At 50.3% G+C, this 22,795-nt stretch overlaps 1 protein-coding gene across 1 annotated transcript in view; it reads right to left on the bottom strand.

Moving 5' to 3' along the window:
- Positions 1-2,912: 2,912 nt before the first annotated feature.
- The window catches only part of SH3BGRL2 (SH3 domain binding glutamate rich protein like 2), a 96,866-nt gene continuing 76,983 nt past the window's right edge, over positions 2,913-22,795 (bottom strand). Inside the window, exons 6-7 of the mRNA XM_068165183.1 lie at positions 9,939-10,019; positions 2,913-6,871 (exon numbers count right to left, since the gene is read on the bottom strand). Coding sequence (XP_068021284.1) covers positions 6,857-6,871; positions 9,939-10,019 — 96 coding nt within the window. The 3' untranslated portion in view covers positions 2,913-6,856. The remainder of the gene's footprint in view (positions 6,872-9,938; positions 10,020-22,795) is intronic.

The following is a 22,795-nucleotide window of genomic DNA, read 5'->3' on the forward strand; positions in this document are numbered from 1 at the left end:
AGTATTCCAGGTGAGGTCTCAGGAGGGCAGAGTAGAGAGGAGCTCTTCAGTGCTGTCATCTGCAGGGGCTGCCCAACCCAAAGCACCAGGCTGTCACCAGAGGGAGCTGCAGCAAGGAGAGAGGCTCCATCCTTCCCTCTGGCACACACAAAGCAGTCCAAACGCCTAGTTTGGTTTTTAATTACATTTTTAATTAGATGGACACAGTTTTAGTCTATCATTTACAACTCCACGTGTACACAGCCTAGGATGCAACGTGCTCCCTCCCCCACCCAGTCAGGAAACAGAGACACCAAGAAGGTGGACAAGAGCTCTGCTTTTGAGACTTCACAGGGACCTTACAGAGGGCCAGGGGGGGAAGCTTTGCAGGCAGGTAGGTCTACACAGGACAGGACAAAGCACATTGGGAAGAGGTAAAGAACAATAAGAAGGGAGTAAGCCAGCCCTGCCCTGCCCTGGCTGAGGACTGCTCTCAAGAAGCTGTTCTCCAATTCCCCTCCCAAATTCCTGAGGAAGCAAGAGGGTGAAGGACAGGCCATGGTGCAACTGGGGTCCAGTGGAGAGCTGGGGTTTCACACAGCACTGCCAGCCAAGGGCCTCTCTGAGAACCACTGCTCAGGTGCCATCAACATCCATGAGCCATTCTGAGCTCCTCTCTTCAGGCTGCCATCAACATCCATGAGCCATTCTGAGCTCCTCTCTTCAGGCTGCCATCAACATCCATGAGCCATTCTGAGCTCCTCTGTGCAGGCTGCCATCAACATCCATGAGCCATTCTGAGCTCCTCTCTTCAGGCTGCCATCAACATCCATGAGCCATTCTGAGCTCCTCTGCTCAGGCTGCCATCAACATCCATGAGCCATTCTGAGCTCCTCTGCTCAGGCTGCCATCAACATCCATGAGCCATTCTGAGCTCCTCTCTTCAGGCTGCCATCAACATCCATGAACCATTCTGAGCTCCTCTCTTCAGGCTGCCATCAACATCCATGAGCCATTCTGAGATCCTCTCTTCAGGTGCCATCAACAAGCTGCTGGCCATTCTGAGATCCACTGCTCAGGTGCCATCAACATCCATGAGCCATTCTGAGCTCCTCTGTGCAGGCTGCCATCAACGAGCTGTTGGCCATTCTGAGATGCTCTGTGCAGGCTGCCATCAACAAGCTGTTGGCCATTCTGCACCATGTCTTCTGTTCCCTGTGCAGGGTGAACATTGTCCCTTCTCCTCTCACTGCTCACACCAAGGTCTAGTGATGGAATCAGTCAACAAGTCACTGATGACTAATGAGATTTGTCACTCTCCAGGTGATGACCCCACTCCTGCAGTCCTGAGAAGTGCCACAAGGCACTGCCTGAGACCTCAGTGTTCTGCTTCTGAATCATGGTATTCCCAGAACTGGACTGGGTAAGTAATTGGAAGGGCAGGGCAGGGCAGGGAGGGACTACCAAGAGATCCACTAGGAGCTTGGTAACTCCTCTTTGCTTCAGTGACAGCACTTGGACTGCTAAACACTTAAATCAGACAATTATTTGAAAGTGTAAACATGCATTTAGGGGCTTTACTCCAGGTGCACTCCCCTTGGAAGGTTTGATTCTAGACAGTCAACAGGAAGGAAAAGAAAAGAGAAAGCCACACTGAGACAAATCAAGAGCTCAGAAGACTCACCAAAAACCTGCTTCAACCTTACAAAGCTTCTGAAGCAGGCCTCGAGATCAATTTCCTGCACTAGTTAGAAAAATAGCTATAGAGAAACTTCCCATTTCTCACTGCAAAGTTTTCAGCACATCTAAGAAGACCCTACAGAAACAGTCCTCTTTCTGGCAAGGCACTATCCAGGAGTGTGTGGCACTGACAACAAAACCCCACCTCCCCTCGAAGCCACTGATACAGTGAAACCGCGGGCGTGCGCCTCAGCCCACACAGCCGCTTCAGCTGGGTGCAGGGAGCTCCATCCCCACCCCTCTGCCTCTTGCCTGAAGAAGTGGGGCAGTTACAAGTGGTTAGCTACAAGGAGGGGCCGTTTGGTTCTCAAGCATACCTCTGCACACCCAGGTTTGGTGCTTGGTTGGTTTGGTTCTCAACAGAACTGAAGGATTGGCTATCTCCTTTCAGTCAGTGGCCCTGCTCTCCCCCAACCTGTGCAGCTCAAGCGGGCAGCTACATTTCATCAGTACAAAACTGGCTTTAGAAAGGAAAACACCCAAACACAACAGTTCCAAATCACCTTGTGGGACCAACTAGAACTCTGCTGGCTTGGATCACAAAAATAAGGCTGCCACAGAACAGCCCAGGATCACATACAAGCAACATAGCTCTCTTTTTTTCCCCCTCTCCACTGCCAACCCAAGCAGACAAGCAAAGGAGCTAGTGTTGCCCTCCAGACAACTGATTATCATAGCATCATAGTATCAGTCAGGGTTGGAAGGGACCACAAGGATCAGCTAGTTCCAACCCCCCTGCCATGGGCAGGGACACCCCACACTACATCAGCCTGCCCAGAGCCTCATCCAGCCTGGCCTTAAACACCTCCAGGGACAGGGCCCCAACCACCTCCCTGGACAACCCATTCCAGGGCTTCACCACTCTCATGGGGAAGAACTTCCTCCTCACCTCCAGCCTGAATCTCCCCACCTCCAGCTTCATTCCATTCCCCCTAGTCCTATCACTCCCTGAGATCCTGAGCAGTCCCTCCCCAGCCTTCCTGTAGCCCCCTTCAGATACTGGAAGGCCACAATGAGGTCACCTGGGAGCCTTCTCTTCTCCAGACTGAACAGCCCCAACTCCTTCAGTCTGTCCTCACAGCAGAGCAGCTCCAGCCCTCTGCTCATCCTTGTGGCCCTTCTCTGGACACCTTCCAGCACCTCCAGATCCCTCTTGTCATAGGGGCTCCAGAACTGGAGGCAGTACTCCAGGTGGGGTCTCCCCAGAGCTGAGCAGAGGGGGAGGATCACCTCCCTTGCCCTGCTGGCCACACTTCTCCTGATGCAGCCCAGGATCCGATTGGCCTTGTGGGCTGCAAGTGCACACTGAGAGCTCCTGTTGAGCTTCTCCTCCCCCAGCACCCCCAAGCCTCTCTCCTCAGGGCTGCTTTCCAGCCAGTCCCTGCCCAGCCTGGATTTGTGCCTGGGATTGCCTCCACCCAGATGCAGGACCCTGCCCTTGCTCTTGTTGAACCTCCTGAGGTTGGCTTGTGCCCACCTCTCCAGCCTGTCCAGGTCCCTCTGGATGGCCTCCCTTCCCTCCAGCCTGTCTGCTGCACCACACAGCTTGGTGTCATCAGCAAACTTGCTGAGGGTGCACTCAATGCCACTGTCCATGGCACCCACAAAGGTGTTGAACAAGACAGGTCCCAGGACTGATCCCTGAGGGACTCTGCTTGTCACTGGCCTCCACTGGGACATGGAGCCATTGACAGCCACTCTTTGGGTGCGGCCATCAAGCCAGTTCCTTATCCATCTAGTGTGCTCTGAAATCAGCTGGGTTTACCTCCCAGCTTTCACAGGGCCAGGCTCCTCCACTCAACAGGAGGCTTCCAGTCTACAGTCAGCAAAAGTCAAGAGGAGGCCTGTGAAAACTAATTTCATCCCTAGAAAAATCAGTGGGCTTGGGGGTGGGGGGAGAGGGGAGGGGAGGGGAGGGTTGCCTTTTCACATCAGCAAGCCTGGGATTTCACCCAGGAGTACTGCTGTGGATCCACTCAGGACACCGAGGGAAGCTTTTAGAGAGTGGGACTTTAGGCAGTTCTCAAAGTTTACAACATCTCAAGTACCAGATAAATCCAGGATGGCTTCTCTGTCAGCAAGTGACTAATGAGGCAAATTCAGATCTGTTCATCATTTGTGAAGTTAAATCTTTTTCTTTAACTCTCTCTCTTTTTTTTCAGGCATAGTTCAACTGATCTTGGTGAAGCCAACACTGCACAGCTCCACCTCGTGTCACCTTCCCTTCCCACAGTGAGGGTCAAGTGTCACCAAAATAGGGGACTGGTGACTAAATGTCACCATAACAACACACCACAGACAATAGAAGTCTTACAGGTATATATATGCATGTTACCTACTCCCATTGGGAATCCCTCTAGGCAGAGAAGGTGCTGTAAAGACAGATTGCACTGGGTTGGGATGGACACTCTAAGGTCATCTTATTCAACCCCCCTGCAGTCAGTCAGCAGGGACACCAACTAGACAACTAGAACAGGCTGCCCAGGGACACAACCAGGCTGATCTTAAATGTCTCCAGGGATGGAACCCCAACCATATCCCTGGGCAACCTGTTCCAGCATTTTACCACTCTCAGCAACCATGGACTTGACGTCTGTGTGTGCTCTTGCTCCACCTAGCCCTTCAACTGAGCTGAGGAGGCAGCAGAAGATCCAAACAGGAACTGATTTATGGAAGGACTCCTTCAACATCCCCATTTTTAAAGGGTTTTTTTTGGCTACTAGAGGGAAAAGCCATGCACCTGTAAGAAGTTTGTAGCTGTGACAACACAAACAGGAAGCTAACTCCAGCAACTGGTGGTCATGAACACTGTTCATCTCATACCTCTGCAGCTGTAAGACCCTGTTCAAAATCTGAGAGTTCAGCATCTTCAGCAGGGACTTGGATGATGACCTAGCAGCCTCAGCACATCTGTGAATGTCACCTGAATCTGGTTCAGTGGCTGGAAACAGCTGGCAGAGCTTCAGTCCAGTGGCATACCAATAACCTCGAGGACTGGGCTAACAAAAGCCTCACATAGTAGAACAAGGACAAGCAGAAAGCTCTGCCCTTGGGGGAGGCAACACATCAGGATGGGCTGGGAAGTGACTGACAGAGTAAGAGCCCTGCTGAAGGGACCTGGGGGTTTCAGTGAAGGCCAGCCTGGTGGTAAGCCAGTGACATCCTTGTTGCAAGTAGGGCAAAGCATCCAGTGTGCTGCTTCAGGAGAAGCGTGGCCTGAGGGCTGAGGAAAGTTCCTATGCCACTCTATTCAGCCCTGGTGAGGCCACAGCCAAAATGTTGCTTTGGGATCTTCTCCTAGTTCCAGAGGGATGTGCACAAACTGGAAAGAGCAGCCCTCCACCAAAGCAAAGCAACCAGAGGCCTAGAGCACACAGGCTCTGAAGAGAGGGTGAAGAAGCCAAGTTTGTTTAGTTTGGTGGCTAAGAGGTGATCTAATGGTAGCCTCCAACTCTCTCAATGCTAGCTAGGTAAAGGATGGTGCCAGATCTGTTTCTGTGAGTGCCAGAAAATGCAGCAAAGGCAACAGACACAAATTACAGCCTAGGAGTTGAGGCTGGACATTAAAAGAAAGGTTTCACTAGGAGAGGACTGCAGCAGTGGCACAAGTTACCCTAGAGGGCTATGAGATCTTCATCTTTGGGGCTTTTTAACACTCTGTTAGACAAACCCACAGCTGATCTGAGCTAGTGCTGGTGTTAGCTCTCATTTTGACCATGCTGGACCAGATGACCTCCTGCTAGCCCATCCCTGAGCTTGTCTCAGATGCCATGGCTACTGATTTGAACAGAACAAGCCATTTGTAGCACAGACAGTGCTGCTTTCTGGCACTTTTCACAGGTTTGGCTTCCTTCAAGCCACACAGCCTGGATGATTGCAAAGAAGCTTTCCCACATAATGGTTGCCTTTCACTCACCCAAAGACATAAGGATGTTTATGAGAACAGCACTACCCTGTCATTATGAAATCACTGGAGTGAAAGCTGCCTTACAGCACAGTTGTGATCCTCACAGCCAGCCTTGATTCAAAATGCATAACACAATTTGACTTCTGTCCAGGCTGCATTTTGTAATGGTTATTGGCAAGTTCCACAGTGTGCATCAATGCAGGCCCACTGGAACAGTCTCCACTTCCTTTACTTGGCTCTTGTCCCTCTGCTGAGCTGGCCATTGTGGCCTCATCCAGCAGAGCACACACCAGCTGTGGCACTGAGCCCTGGCTCTCCAGGTATCCCCCTGACTCTCAGGTGGCTAATGGTGGAGCTGGGTGTTACTGGAGGTAAACTCAAGGTTTTGGCAAGATTTCACTTTAAGACAGTCCAGCTACAGAGCTCCAAGGGTGGGTGGTAAAGTCTTCCTCAGTGAGGAGATAATACTAGCATCAGCTATGAGATCTCTGCTTCTGAACTACCCAGGGCTTTCCACCAAGCACTCCCCTGCACATTTCACCTGCCCTTGGAGCAGGCACCACGTTAAAACATTTCACTTTGGCACCTCCTCCAGAGCAACTGTTTTTAAGCAGCAAGTGGCAGTGTGCATCACTGGACAGACCAAGCTCTCATGAACAAGTTTAGCAGCCCATGTCTCTTGCAGTGAACATGACCTAGGACAAACATGACAATACATGTAGTAGAGCACAACCAGGGCAGCTGTTGGCTTAGACTGAGAGCTTTAAGATTGGTGAGTTTTGCCTTCTGGATCATAGCCAGCACAAACATTCTAACAACCATCAGCACTTTAACTGTCATGAGGAGCTGATTTCAACTACAGTAGCTAGGAGAAGTAAAACAGGTAAGGAATCTGACTAGGTAAATACATCTGTGAAGGACACAAGCCCTATACTTCCACTCCTTACTCTCAAACCTGCTAGAATGTGAGTGCCAGCTGCCAAAGCAACCCAAAGACAAAAGTGAAACATCAACAATGAGTGTTTTTAAACAGGAAGATGAGTAGCCCAGCCTTAACCCTATTTCCTATGGGTGTGTTATTAACCCCACATTATGGGAGAGCACCAAGCAGACTACTACTAATGATGCAGGTGTGCTCTATCACAGTGATCCTTCAGGGAAGCTGTTGTGTGCTGAGGAACAGAGTCATTCATCCAGCAGATGTGCTTGTCAACACTTCAGGTAGGCTTCCTAGGGTTCTGACTCCTATTTAAAAGAAAAGAGAGAGGGAAAAAAAAGAGATTATTAGTGCTGTGAAGACATTCTCATCTCCTGTGTCAGTGACCTCCAGCATGGATTTAGGAAGGGCAGGTCCTGCCTGACCAACCTCATCTCCTTCTACGAGCAGGTCACTGCCTGGTGGATGTGGGAAGGCTGTGGATGTGGTCTACCTGAAACTCAGCAAGGCCTTTGACACTGTCCCCCATAGCAAACTCCTGGCCAAGCTGTCAGCCCATGGCTTGGACAGCAGCACTCTGAGCTGGGTTAGGAACTGGCTGGAGGCTGAGCCCAGAGAGTGGTGGTGAATGGTGCCACAGCCAGCTGGCAGCCAGGCACCAGTGGTGTGCCCCAGGGATCAGTGCTGGGCCCTGTGCTCTTTAACATCTTTATTGATGATCTGGATGAGGGCATTGAGTCCATCATCAGTAAATTTGCTGATGACACCAAGCTGGGGGCAGGAGTTGATCTGCTGGAGGGTAGAGAGGCTCTGCAGAGGGACCTGGACAGGCTGGACAGATGGGCAGAGGCCAAGGGCAGGAGATTGAACACATCCAAGTGCCAGGTTCTGCACATTGGCCACAACAACCCCATGCAGTGCTACAGGCTGGGGTCAGAGTGGCTGAGAGCAGCCAGGCAGAGAGGGACCTGGGGGTGCTGGTTGATGGTAGGATGAACATGAGCCTGCAGTGTGCCCAGGCAGCCAGGAGGGCCAATGGCATCCTGGCCTGCATCAGGAAGAGTGTGGCCAGCAGGAGCAGGGAGGTCATTCTGCCCCTGTGCTCAGCACTGGTTAGGCCACCCCTCGAGTACTGTGTCCAGTTCTGGGCCCCTCAGTTTAGGAAGGAGGTTGACTTGCTGGAACGAGTCCAGAGAAGGGCAACAAAGTTGGTGAGGGGCTTGGAACACAGCCCTGTGAGGAGAGGCTGAGGGAGCTGGGGTTGCTTAGCCTGGAGAAGAGGAGGCTCAGGGGAGACCTTATCACTCTCTACAACTACCTGAAGGGAGGTTGTAGACAGGCAGAGGTTGGTCTCTTCTCCCAGGCAGCCAGCACCAGAACAAGAGGACACAGTCTCAGGCTGCGCCAGGGGAGGTTCAGGCTGCAGGTTAGGAAGAAGTTTTACACAGAGAGAGTGATTGCCCATTGGAATGGGCTGCCTGGGGAGGTGGTGGAGTCACCATCACTGGAGGTGTTCAGGAGGAGACTTGACAGGGTGCTTGGTGCCATGGGTTAGTTGATTAGGTGGTGTTGGGTGATAGGTTGGACTCGATGATCTTGAAGGTCTCTTCCAACCTGGTCTATTCTATTCTATTCTATTCTATTCTATTCTATTCTATTCTATTCTATTCTATTCTATTCTATTCTATTCTATTCTATTCTATTCCATTCCATTCCATTCCATTCCATTCCATTCCATTCCATTCCATTCCATTCCATTCCATTCCATTCCATTCTATATCAGGTGACCCTGACCCCGGTCCCCACAGCAGCTAGGGTGCCTCACTCTGACGTGCTGCTACCAAACCAAAGCAGTGATCTGGCCAAGTTTACAGAGACACTCCTCCAGGTCTACAACAGCTTGTTTCCCAGGCACAAGGCTGTGTAGAAGTTGCTATTTTTGAGTGCAGTAGGACATCCTCTTTTTCCTAAGAGGAGCTCTTTGAGTTAAGAAGTGAGAGGGGCTGCCAAAATAAGCAGCCCTTGCAGCTCCCTGCTGAGCTTCCCTCCCACTCCTCTCCCTCATGGGGTCCAGAAATAAATGAATTCCTGGCAGAAAAGGAACTCCACAGATACCCAAGACCTAATGTTCAGGCCTGAAACAGTACTACTGCCAAACATAGCTATCTGTAGTAGGCCAGGGAAGAAAAATCCCCTGCTGTGTCTGATCTGCTGCCAAAAGGTGCATGGCAGCCTCTTTGAGCATACTCCCTGCGGGAAGAAAATCTCCTCTATGATACTGCCCTCAACAGAAGATCACAGCATCACAGTATCACCAAGGGTGGAAGAGACCTCAAGGATCATCAAGTCCAACCTGTCACCACAGACCTCATGACTAGACCATGGCACCAAGTGCCACATCCAATCCCCTCTTGAACACCTCCAGGGATGGGGACTCCACCACCTCCCTGGACAGCCTATTCCAATGGGCAATCACTCTCTCTGTGTAAAATTTCCTCCTGACCTCCAGTCTAAACCTCCCCTGGTGCAGCTTGAGACTGTGTCCTCTTGTTCTGGTGCTGGTTGCCTGGCAGAAGAGCCCAACCCCTTCCTGGCTACAACCACCTTTCAGGTAGTTGTAGAGGGCAATGAGGTCTCCCCTGAGCCTCCTCTTCTCCAGGCTAAGCAACCCCAGCTCCCTCAGCCTCTCCTCACAGGGCTGTGCTCCAGACCCCTCCCCAGCCTTGTTGCCCTTCTCTGGACACATTTGAACAACTCAACTTTATTAAACTGAGGAGCCCAGAAATGGACACAGGACTCAAGGTATGGCCTAACCAGTGCTGAGTACAGGGCAGAATGACCTCCCTGCTCCTGCTGGCCACACAGTTCCTGAGAAGCTGAGTGTGTCCAGAGAAGGGCAACGAAGTTGGTGAGGGGTTTGGAACACAGCCCTGTGAGGAGAGGCTGAGGGAGCTGGGAGAGAGATTGCCCATTGGAATGGGCTGCCTGGGGAGGTGGTGGAGTCCCCATCACTGGAGGTGTTCAGGAGGAGACTTGACAGGGTGCTTGGTTGCATGAGTTAGTTGGTTGGGTGGTGTTGGATGATAGGTTGGACAGGATGATCTTGAAGGTCTCTTCCAGCCTGGTCTGGTCTGTTCTATTCTATTCTATTCTATTCTATTCTATTCTATTCTATTCTATTCTATTCTATTCTATTCTATTCTATTCTATTCTATTCTATTCTAAATATCCCTGGAGGTGCTCAAGAAGCATGTGGACAGGATTTAATGGCCATGGTGGTGTCTAATGGCCATGGGTTGATGGTTGGACTCAATGACCTTGGAGGTCTTTTCCAACCCAAACAATTCCCTGAGAAGTCTACAATACTGCACTGACCTTTGATGCCAAAGTCGGTTTCAGTCTGAGGAAGGAGAAGACAGTGTTGTTCTCCTTTGACTCAAAGAAGCTGTCATAATCCTAGAGAGAGAAAACACAAAGATGAGTCAGCACTGACATTCCTGCTCTCCTGATGGACCTCAGCACACCATGCCATGGTCCTTCTTGGCCACCATGACCACACTGCTGTCCCATGGAGAACTTATTATCAACCAGGACTCTAAGTTCCTTCTCTGTGGAGCTACTCTTTAGCAGGTCAACCCCCAAGCTGTATTGGTGCATGGTGTTAATCCTCCCCAGGTATCATAGTATCATAGTATCATAGTATCAGTCAGGGTTGGAAGGGACCACAAGGATCATCTAGTTCCAACCCCACTGCCATGGGCAGGGACACCCCACACTAGATCAGCCTGGCCAGAGCCTCAGCCAGCCTGGGCTTAAACACCTCCAGGGATGGGGCCCCAACCACCTCCCTGGACAACCCATTCCAGGGCTTCACCACTCTCATGAGGAAGAACTTCCTCCTCACCTCCAGCCTGAATCTCCCCACCTCCAGCTTCATTCCATTCCCCCTAGTCCTATCACTCCCTGAGATCCTCCCCAGTTGATTAGGTGGTGTTGGATGATAGATTGGACACAATGATCTTGAAGGTCTCTTCCAACCTGGTTTATTCTATTCTATTCTACCCTATCACAGAGCACCACTGAAAATAAACTGGCCCCTTCTTGACACCCACCCTTCAGATATCTATAAACATTGATAAGATCTCCTCTCAGTCTTCTCCTCTCCAGAGTAAGCAGCCCCAGGGCTCTCAGCCTTTCCTCCTCAGACAGATGTTCCAGTCCCTTCAGCATCCCCACAGCCCTATGCTGGACACTGTCAGTATTTCCCTGTGCTTTCTGCCAGTGCTAGTTACCACTACTTCCTTCCAGAAGTCCTTCTGATGTACTGTGGGGTTTTTTTGCCCCTTTTTCACAGATTATCAAACCTGGATGATCCTCCTACTGACTACACCATGGAGGTTAAAACAATGAGCTAAACTCAGTGTATGTTTGAAAGAGCACAACCCCCCTGTGGACTGATTCAGTTTAAAAGGAGCAGACAGTTTAATACCCACCAGAGATGAGCCACCAGAAGCAATCTCCCTGATGTTTTGAAGTGTCTGCATTGCAAAAGACATGAAAATGCTGCTGAGATTTTCTTCCTTTCATGGGGAATGGGGGGGGGAGGAGCATCACACCATCACACTTCCAGATGAAGCAGAAGTGAAATGAGAAACAGGAGAATTGTCCTCCTGATCTCTGCAATGAAAAATCACCACCCCAAAATAGTATCATAGGGTCAGTCAGGGTTGGAAGGGACCACAAGGATCAGCTAGTTCCAACCCCCCTGCCATGGCCAGGGACACCCCACACTACATCAGCCTGGCCAGAGCCTCAGCCAGCCTGGGCTTAAACACCTCCAGGGACAGGGCCTCAACCACCTCCCTGGACAACCCATTCCAGGGCTTCACCACTCTCATGCAGAAGAACTTCCTCCTCACCTCCAGCCTGAATCTCCCCACCTCCAGCTTCATTCCATTCCCCCTAGTCCTATCACTACCTGAGATCTTGAGAATGTTCAAGTGTGGAAAAAGCCAAAAAGTTCTAACAATGCAGAACTGCCCTATAGAAGTTGAATGAAAACACCTCAGTGTGACAGTTTAATTCAGAGGTTTTGGAGAAGTGTGATCTCAGGGTTCTCAGTGCTTGGCCATTGGGATGTGCTGCCCAGGGAGGTGGTGGGGTCAGCATCCCTGGAGGTGTTTAAGCAAAGTCTGGATGAGGCACTTAGTGCCATGGTCTGCTTGATTAGTTGGGGTTGGGTGATCAGTTGGACTTGATGATCTTGGAGGTCTCTTCCAACCTGGCTGATTCTGTGATTCAAGGAGTCATCAGTTGTGCTTTGACTTGTGGTAGGAAATCCAAGGGATCATTCCTTGGCTCTCCCTGAAATGCAGGCAAGATAACAGGTGTTCCACAAAGACCCTGCCTTTGACCTTACCTTCAGAGGTAAGGGCAATGAAGCTGAGGAAGGGTCTGGAAGAGTGACTGAAGGAGCTGGGGATGGTTAGTTTGGAAAAGAGGAGGCTGAGGGGAGACCTCATTGCTGTCTACAACTACCTGACAGGAGGCTGTGGAGAGGCTGCTGCTGGTCTCTTCTCACAGGTCATTAAAGACAGAACAAGAGGGAATGGCCTCAAGCTGCCACTGGGTAGGTTTAGAATGGACATTAGGAAACATTTCTTGATGGCAAGAGTGGTCAGGGATTGGAATGTGCTGCCCAGGGAGGTGGTTGAGTCCCCAATCCTGGCTGTGTTTCAAGGATGTGGTGCTTGGGGCTATGGTTTAGGAGTGACCCTTGTAGAGTAGGGTTGTGGGTTGGACTTGGTGATCCTGAGGGTCTTTCCCAACCTGAATGTTTCTGTGATTCTGTGGTTCAGAAGGGAAGTCTGTGTGAATTTGGGCCACATGTAAAGACACTAAATCCATAGATGAGGACATGAAAATTCTTGTCTTGGAAAAAACATCCCACTGCTAGCAGCAGTAGATGCAGAGGATGAAGGAGAGAAATGGTGCCAAGCTCAGCTTCATGCACAGGCAAGAGCCCAGCTTGCTTGCAAGACAACAGGATACACTTGGAAAGGCTCCATGGGATACTGCCTTCCACAGAGGAAGGACACCACCACACGCTGCTTTTGGCAGGCAGGCAGCTCCCTGCTTCTACACCAGGCTTTGCCATCAGCAGCAAGTCACTACCATCCTCTTGTCACTGTTCTCAGCAGCTCTACAATGCCAGAGAGCACTGCAGCTTTGCTGGGATCAGCTGAGCAGTGCTGCTCTGCCCCTGTGCAAGGAAGTGGCTCCCACTGATGCCCTGCAGGCATTCAGAAAGCAGCTGTTAACCTAAAAATACACCAGCAGGGCAAACTGCCACCCACTGCCCCACTTCAAAAGGCAACTCTGTGGGCAAAGAGCATTTTGACTCCATCCCTTTAAATGATGGTCCTTGCTGCTCTCCACAGCTGCTAATTGTACATTATTGATGTAAAAAAATCTGGCAACATCAGTAGTTGGTTAAGGGTACAAAAACTAAGGGGACATACAGCCAGTGACAATGAATCATCAGTGGCACAGGGATGCTCAATCGTTCTGGAAAGCTGAAAAGCCCAAACCACAGGTGATACATCACAATGGCAGGGGGATGAAAGGTTACTAAGAGCAACAAATGCCACTTAGGAGCACAAAAAAAGTCTCTCAGGGGATAGAGAAGTGACAGGAGTATAAATAAGGCAAGTGAAAAGCTCCCTCAAGTCAGAAAAGGCTCCTCACCCTCACTTTAAATCAATGGCAGCACCAAGTGGTTTAACCCAGCCACAGCCCTTGTGTTTAACCACTGGAATGGCTGCAGCGTTAAAGATGCTCCCTGAGTTAGTGGGGAATGGAGTAACTGACCTAAGTTGAAAATAATCAAAGCAACCCCATGCAGAGCTACAGGCTGGGGGCAGAGTGGCTGAAAAGCAGCCAGGCAGAGAGGGACCTGGGGGTGCTGGTTGATGGTAGGATGAACATGAGCCTGCAGTGTGCCCAGGTGGCCAGGAGGGCCAATGGCATCCCGGCCTGCATCAGGAAGAGTGTGGCCAGCAGGAGCAGGGAGGTCATTCTGCCCCTGGACACTGCACTGGTTAGGCCACACCTCGAGTCCTGTGTCCAGTTCTGGGCCCCTCAGTTTAGGAAGGAGGTTGACTTGCTGGAAGGTGTCCAGAGAAGGGCAATGAAGTTGGTGAGGGGCTTGGAACACAGCCCTGTGAGGAGAGGCTGAGGGAGCTGGGGCTGCTTAGCCTGGAGGAGGCTCAGGGGTGACCTTATCACTCTCTACAGCTACCTGAAGGGAGGTTGTAGACAGGCAGAGGTTGGTCTCTTCTCCCAGGCAACCAGTACCAGAACAAGAGGACACAGTCTCAGGCTGTGCCAGGGGAGGTTTAGGCTGGAGGTTAGGAAGAAGTTCTACACAGAGAGAGTGATTGCCCATTGGAATGGGCTGCCTGGGGAGGTGTTGGAGTCACCATCACTGGAGGTGTTCAGGAGGAGACTTGATGGGGTGCTTGGTGCCGTGGGTTAGTTGTTTAGGTTGATGGGTTGGACACGATGATCTTGAAGGTCTCTTCCAACCTGGTCTATCCTATCCTATCCTATCCTATCCTATCCTATCCTATCCTATCCTATCCTATCCTATCCTATCCTATTCCTGTACAGAAGTTCCAATAGCTTGCCTACAGACCAGCAAAACCCTGTTGGCCTGGCATGGCATACAGCTTTTTCGTTGCTTTCCCTGGTCCTGCTGAGGGGCTCATAGTGAGAAACTTCTTCCTGATATCCAATCTAAATCTGCCCTTCTCTAGTTTGAATGCCTGCAGTTTATCCTGAAACTACAAGGTGCTGTGGTTGCTCTGCACCTCTTGAAAACCAGATTAATCAAAGGCAGGAGAACTCAATGCCTAGGATATTACACAGAAACCCCCACAGCAGAGACACCCCACACTAGATCAGCCTGGCCAGAGCCTCAGCCAGCCTGGGCTTAAACACCTCCAGGGACAGGGCCTCAATCACCTCCCTGCACAACCCATTCCAGGGCTTCACCACTCTCATGGGGAAGAACTTCCTCCTCACCTCCAGCCTCAATCTCCCCACCTCCAGCTTCATTCCATTCCCCCTAGTCCTATCACTACCTGAGATCCTGAGCAGTCCCTCCCCAGCCTTCCTGTAGGCCCCCTTCAGATACTGGAAGGCCACAATGAGGTCACCTGGGAGCCTTCTCTTCTCCAGACTGAACAGCCCCAACTCCTTCAGTCTGTCCTCACAGGAGAGGTGCTCCAGCCCTCTGCTCATCCTCGTGGCCCTTCTCTGGACACCTTCCAGCACCTCCAGATCCCTCTTGTAGTAGGGTCTTTTCCAACCTGGTTGATTCTGTGATCTCCAGAGGTCCCTTCCAACCCCTAACATCCTGTGCTCCTGTGATCTTTTAGGCAGCACTTACAAGGTTAGTCTATTGCCATGCTGTTTGAATTTGTTTCTCTCTGTCTGTATATATATTGATACATGATTATGATCTCTCTGTTCTTAACAAAATTGCTCTTCCAAGTACTAGTGGGGAGCTCATAATTCAAATGCATTGCATCAGCAGTGAGTTAATATTGTATGCCATTGGGAATGAGCTGCTAGCATCCTGAAAAGGGCAGCTCAGGTCTCCACAACAGATGACATTCATTTGCTGATCTGATTAGGACTTAGAAAGGAAAACTCATACTCAGCACAGCTCTCCTTAGAGAAGGAGTGTGTGTGTGTGTGAGCACTCTTTTAATATGATATAAATGCACAGAAACAAGAAGATCTTGTCTGCACAAGCCAGGACAATCTACATGTGCCACTTTTCAATTCTCTAACCTCCTGACAAGATCTCTGCACAGGATTTTTAAAGAGCTTGCACAAATGACTCTGCAGAGCAAACTGTTACTCCCCTCCTAAGGGCCAGGTCTTGATTTCTGTGATCTCTTCAGTGGTTGGCTTCCAGAAACAAAGACTTTAATAAAAGGGAGCAGATGTCAGCTACAGCTCTGCTTTGTACACAGAGTCACAGAAACATGTCCAGTCTAAATGTACCCAGTTGTAGCTTGAGGCCATTCCCTCTTGTTCTGTCACTGATTACCTGTGAGAAGAGACCGGCAGCAGCCTCTCCACAATGTCCTTTCAAGTAGCTGTAGACAGCAATGAGGTCTTCCCTCAGCCTCCTCTTTTCCAAACTAACCATCCCCAGCTCCTTCAGTTGCTCTTCATCAGATTTATTCTCCAGGCCCTTCCTCGGCTTCTTTGCCCTCTGCACTGGCTCCAAAGCTGAGTACAAGGGGGCAATCCCCTCCCTGCTCCTGCTGGACACAGCATTTGTAATCCCAGCCAGGAGGCCTTTGGCTTTCTTGGCCACCTGGGCACACTGCTGGCTCATATTCAGTTGCTTTTCCATTAGAACCCACAGGTCCCTATAGACTAGACTAGACTAGACTAGACTAGACTAGAATAGAATAGAATTAACCAGGTTGGAATGAACCAACCCCCACCTGGCTACAACCTCCCTTCAGGTAGCTGTAGACAGCAATGAGGTCTCCCCTGAGCCTCCTCTTCTCCAGGCTAAGCAACCCCAGCTCCCTCAGCCTCTCCTCACAGGGCTGTGCTCCAGACCCCTCCCCAGCCTTGTTGCCCTTCTCTGGACTCATTCCAGCATCTCAACATCTTTCTTAAACTGAGGGGCCCAGAACTGGACACAGGACTCAAGGTGTGGCCTAACCAGTGCTGAGCAGAGGGCACAATGACTTCCCTGCTCCTGCTGGCCACACTGTTCCTGATGCAGGCCAGGATGCCATTGGCCTTCTTAAATAAGCACTGGAATGCCTAAATTTTGTGTGTGTGTGTGTGGCTTCCCCAATGGAATTTGCAGCCCCCATCTAGGGCTCCAGCTTCTTCAAGTGGTAGGTGAGGAGCCATAGGTACATATATTGCCTGAAGGCTGTGCAGCCATTCAGTGAGACTTGGGACAGACAGAGCTGAGCAGAGAAAAACCTAATGAGGTTCAGCAAGGATAGGTGCAGAGTTCTGTACCTGGGAAGGAAGAATAAACTGCAGCAGTACAGGTGAGGAGGTGATCTGCTAGAGTGAAGCCCTGAGGGGAAGGACCTGGGAGTGCTGGTGGGCAGCAAGTTCTGCATGGGACAGCAATGTGCCCTGGGGGCCAAGAAGGCCAATGGGATCCTGAGGTGCATTCAGAGGAGTGTGTCCAGCAGATTGAGGGAGCTTCTCCTCCCTCTCTACTCTGCCTTGGTGAGACCTCACCTAGAGTATTGTGTCCAGTTCTGGGCTCCCCAGTTCAAAAGGGACAGGGATTTGCTGGAGACAGTCCAACAGAGAGCTACAAAGATGATGAAGACACTGGAGCATTGCCTGATGAGGAGAGGCTGAGAGCCCTGAGGCTGTTTAGTCTGGAAAAGACTGAGAGGGGATCTGATTGATGTCTAACAATATCTGAGGGCTGGGGGTCAGGAGGGAGGGGGACAGGCTCTGCTCAGTTGCACCCTGGGATAGGACAAGGAGCAATGGAGGTAAGCTGCAGCACAGGAAGTTCCACCTCAACATGAGGAGGAAATTCTTCACTGTGAGGGTCCCAGAGCCCTGGAGCAGGCTGCCCAGAGAGGTTGTGGAGTCTCCTTCTCTGGAGCCTTTCAAGGCCCTTCTGGATGTGTTCCTGTGTGACCTGTGCTGGATTCTCTGCTCCTGCTCTGACAATGGGGTTGGACTTGATGATCTCCAGAGGTCCCTTCCAACCCCTAAGGTCCCGTGATATCCAAACAGGATCTGCAGTGGCCAGAGCACTGGGCATGGAGTTCTCTTAAAGCAGAAAGAAATTAATGCTGGAGAAGGGATGCCTGTAGTTAGGCCTGTGCCTCACACCTCCCTCTTCTGCTTTCTGTGACCTTTCCACAATTGAATGCACAGCCCTGCTGAGAACAGAAGTGACTCCTGGGGTCTTTCCAAAGCTTGGAATTCTCCACTTCTCAGGGAAACTCTAATTTTAACCTTACCAAGCTGCAAGGCAGTGCTTTGAAACAGTGACAGCTTCACATGCAGAAATCTGCCGCTGATGTGAGGTTGCCTGCAATTTAGGCCAACCAAAATTCAAAGGCAATCTGTTTCCAGGTGGGAGTTTGAGGAGAAGGGAAAATATTTACATAGCAGGGTGAGTGTTTTTTCTTTCTTTCTGCTGTTTTTTTGTTTATCCTTTTTTTTTTTCCCTCCTGGCAGCTCCTCTTATGGTTTAGAGTGGTAAGGTAAGCCCCAGCAGAGTGCCTGGTGAGCAGGAGTAGAGACAGAGATATGTGATATTTATTGTACTTCCCTGAAGTGTACTATATAGCTATCCACTGCATCAAAAGAGTGAAGCCTATAGACCAGAAAGAAATGAAGAAGAGGCTGCTGAAAGAGGTGCAGTGTTCTGGATAAACTGTTCAGTGCATAGAATAGAATAGAATAGAATAGAATAGAATAGAATAGAATAGAATAGATCAGAATAGACCAGACCAGGTTGGAAGAGACCTTCAAGATCATCGTGTCCAACCTATCATCCAACACCACCTAATCAACTAACCCATGGCACCAAGCCAAAATGATTCCAACCAAAATGATTCTATGATTCTATTCTATGATTCTGGGCCACACCTGGAGTACTGTGTTCAGTTCTGGGCCCCTCAGTTTATGAAGGACATTGAGACACTTGAAGGTGTCCAGAGAAGGGCAACAAAGTGGAGAGGGGTCTGGAGCACAGCCCTGTGAGGAGAGGCTGAGGGAGCTGGGGTTGCGTAGCTTGGAGAAGAGGAGGCTCAGGGGAGACCTCATTGCTCTCTACAACTACCTGAAGGGAGGTTGCAGACAGGCAGAGGTTGGTCTCTTCTCCCAGGCAACCAGCACCAGAACAAGAGGACACAGTCTCAGGCTGCGCCAGGGGAGGTTTAAGCTGGATGTTAGGAAGAAGTTCTTCATAGAAAGAGAGATTGGCCATTGGAATGTGCTGCCCAGGGAGGTGGTGGAGTCACCACCACTGGAGGTGTTTAATAGGGGACTGGATGAGGCACTTGGTGCCATGGTTTAGTTGATTAGATGGTGTTGGGTGATAGGTTGGACTCAATGATCTCAAAAGTCTCTTCCAACCAGGTTAATTCTGTATTATTTGTCTGAAATGCAGTCTCTCTTCTCTACACACTTCCAGTGTTACATCAATGTCACTAAGATCAAACAAGAGATTGTAAAGTCATAAAAATACACAAATCACCATAGTGTCAGTGCTATGACACAGTACCAGGTTATCAGTGAAGTGATTTGTGCTCCTGTGTGATCATAGCTCATATCTTCTTCCTCACCTGAAATCAAAATGGTTCTTGCTGAGTGCTTTATTTACTTACAAATGCATCAGCAGAGCTTGTTACTGAAAAGCTGGGGAGTGCATCTCAGGAGACTGAGAAAAGCAGCAGAAGGATTAATGATCATATCTGTGATTACCTTGATTTTCAAGGTCTTGCTCACACTTCAAAACATGGAGGTTGTCTGTTGGTATCAGAAGGATCCCTCCCCCTGTGGTACAAATAAGTGAAGCAGGAAGCTTTGGTCACCTTTTTGTGGGAAGGGAAGGGAAGGGAAGGGAAGGGAAGGGAAGGGAAGGGAAGGGAAGGGAAGGGAAGGGAAGGGAAGGGAAGGGAAGGGAAGGGAAGGGAAGGGAAGGGAAGGGAAGGGAAGGGAAGGGAAGGGAAGGGAAGGGAAGGGAAGGGAAGGGAAGGGAAGGGAAGGGAAGGGAAGGGAAGGGAAGGGAAGGGAAGGGAAGGGAAGGGAAGGGAAGGGAAGGGAAGGGAAGGGAAGGGAAGGGAAGGGAAGGGAAGGGAAGGGAAGGGAAGGGAAGGGAAGGGAAGGGAAGGGAAGGGAAGGGAAGGGAAGGGAAGGGAAGGGAAGGGAAGGGAAGGGAAGGGAAGGGAAGGGAAGGGAAGGGAAGGGAAGGGAAGGGAAGGGAAGGGAAGGGAAGGGAAGGGAAGGGAAGGGAAGGGAAGGGAAGGGAAGGGAAGGGAAGGGAAGGGAAGAGAAGGGAAGAGAAGAGAAGAGAAGAGAAGAGAAGAGAAGAGAAGAGAAGAGAAGAGAAGAGAAGAGAAGAGAAGAGAAGAGAAGAGAAGAGAAGAGAAGAGAAGAGAAGAGAAGAGAAGAGAAGAGAAGAGAAGAGAAGAGAAGAGAAGAGAAGAGAAGAGAAGAGAAGAGAAGAGAAGAGAAGAGAAGAGAAGAGAAGAGAAGAGAAGAGAAGAGAAGAGAAGAGAAGAGAAGAGAAGAGAAGAGAAGAGAAGAGAAGAGAAGAGAAGAGAAGAGAAGAGAAGAGAAGAGAAGAGAAGAGAAGAGAAGAAGAGGAATAGAATAGACCAGACCAGGTTGGAAGAGACCTTCAAGATCATCGTGTCCAACCTATCATCCAACACCACCTAATCAACTAAACCATGGCACCAAGCACCCTAAATGCAGATTTAGATTGGATTTTAGGAACAGGTTCTTTACTATGAGGTTAGTGGAACACTGGAACAGGTTGCCCAGGGAGGTGGTTGAGGCTCCTACCCTGCAGATATTCATTGTGAGGCTCAACAGGGCTCTGGGCAGCCTGATCTAGTTGGGGATGTCCCTGCTGACTGCAGGACTAGGTGACCCTTGCAGGTCCCTTATAACCCAGACCCATTCTATGAAAATAATCACCACCAAAAAACTATTAATGGTTTTACTAACACAGAAAATTCATATGACTACGACCATGACATTGAGTCAAAACAAAAAGTGGAGCTATTTTCCATTGTCTCAGTTAGCTCTCTTCCATTTAGAGGAACAGCAACAGGTCTGACCAGTTTGTATTGTAAGTGGACTATGGACATGCTGGAGCATATCAAGAGAAGGGCCATGAGGATGAGCAGAGGGCTGGAGCTGCTCTGCTGTGAGGACAGACTGAGGGAGTTGGGGTTGTTCAGTGTGGAGAAGAAAAGGCTCTGAGGAGAACTAATTGTGGCCTTCCAGTATCTGAAGGGGGTTACAAGGAAGCTGCTGAGGGACTTTTGAGGGTGTCAGGGAGTGATAGGACTAGGGGGTAATGGATCCAAGCTAGATGAGGGAAGATTTAGATTAGTCATTAGGAAGAAGTTGTTTCCCATGTGGGTGGTGAGAGCCTGGCACAGGTTGCCCAGGGAGGTGGTGGAAGCCTCATCCCTGGAGGTTTTTAAGGGCAGGCTGGATGGGGCTCTGGGCAACCTGATCAAGTGTGAGGTGTCCCTGCCCATGGAAGGGGGGTTGGAACTGGATGATCCTTGAGGTCCCTTCCAATCTTGACAATTCTATGATTCTAAGTAAGTCTGTCTTGTCAGTAACAATGTACAAACCAGAGTAAGTACATAGGCAGCTTCCTGGTGAGACTGTGGAACTGACACAAAACCTCTTTGTTAACACAGCAAATTGGAAGAGAAATTGCCAGGACACAAATCAGGAATTATAACTCAACTAACAGAAAACTCCTCGGGTTATTTTTTCAGCTTAAGTTATTTAAGAGTTATTTTGTTGTTGTTGTTGTTGCTATTTGTGTCAAGATAACCAGATGGAAACACTCACTGTGGAAATGACAGAGGAGATGTATAATGTCTGCTGACTTTATCTAATTGTGGCATTTTAACCCCCTTCCCCGCACTGAACTTTGCCTCCTGCACAGTGTTTTGCCTCCACTCTACCACCTGAGAATTACATAGAATAAACCAGGTTGGAAGAGACCTTCAGGATCATCGTGTCCAACCCATCAACCAATCCAACACCACCCAACTAACTAAACCATACAACCAAGCACCCCATCAAGTCTCCTCCTGAACACCTCCAGTGATGGTGACTCCACCACCTCCCCAGGCAGCCCATTCCAATGGGCAATCACTCTCTCTGTGTAAAACTTCTTCCTAACCTCCAGCCTAAACCTCCCCCGGCACAGCCTGAGACTGTGTCCTCTTGTTCTGGTGCTGGCTGCCTGGGAGAAGAGACCAACCTCTGCCTGGCTACAACCTCCCTTCAGGTAGTTGTAGAGAGCAAAAAGGTCACCCCTGAGTCTCCTCCTCTCCAGGCTAAGCAGCCCCAGCTCCCTCAGCCTCTCCTCACAGGGCTGTGTTCCAAGCCCCTCACCAACTTTGTTGCCCTTCTCTGGACACCTTCCAGCAAGTCAACCTCCTTCCTAAACTGAGGGGCCCAGAACTGGACACAGGACTCGAGGTGTGGCCTAACCAGTGCAGTGTCCAGGGGCAGAATGACCTCCCTGCTCCTGCTGGCCACACTCTTCCTGATGCAGGCCAGGATGCCATTGGCCCTCCTGGCTGCCTGGGCACACTGCAGGCTCATGTTCAGCCTACCATCAACCAGCACCCCCAGGTCCCTCTCTGCCTGGCTGCTCTCCAGCCACTCTGACCCCAGCCTGTAGCACTGCATGGGGTTGTTGTGGCCAATGTGCAGAACCTGGCACTTGGATGTGTTCAATCTCCTGCCCTTGGACTCTGCCCATCTGTCCAGCCTGTCCAGGTCCCTCTGCAGAGCCTCTCCACCCTCCAGCAGATCAACTCCTGCCCCCAGCTTGGTGTCATCAGCAAATTTACTGATGATGGACTCAATGCCCTCATCCAGATCATCAATAAAGATGTTAAAGAGCACAGGGCCCAGCACTGATCCCTGGGGCACACCACTGGTACCTGGCTGCCAGCTGGCTGTGGCACCATTCACCACCACTCTCTGGGCTCAGCCTCCAGCCAGTTCCTAACCCAGCTCAGAGTGCTGCTGTCCAAGCCATGGGCTGACAGCTTGGCCAGGAGTTTGCTATGGGGGACGGTGTCAAAGGCCTTGCTGAGGTCCAGGCAGACCACATCTACAGCCTCCCCACATCCACCAGGCAGTCACCTGCTCATAGAAGGAGATCAGGTTGGTCAGGCAGGACCTGCCCTTCCTAAATCCATGCTGGCTAGGAGAACTTCATTTAACTAATGCAGCAGGCTAATTGATCAGTGTTGGGGATCTTGCACATACTTCTCCTTTTCACCCCCCTAAACACAGCTTCTTTCAAAGTATGTTTGCTCTTTAAAAATATTCATGCAGCCACTGAGGGCTAGTAATAGGATTAACCCTGCTCAACCAAAACAGCTATCAGCTGAGCAGGCAGATTAACAGGATCATCTCACATGCTGCAT

Source organism: Melanerpes formicivorus, unplaced genomic scaffold, assembly GCF_026170545.1.
Source record: "Melanerpes formicivorus ecotype bairdi unplaced genomic scaffold, bMelFor1.0.p_v2 SCAF_85, whole genome shotgun sequence".
NCBI classification, from domain to species: Eukaryota; Metazoa; Chordata; class Aves; order Piciformes; family Picidae; genus Melanerpes; species Melanerpes formicivorus.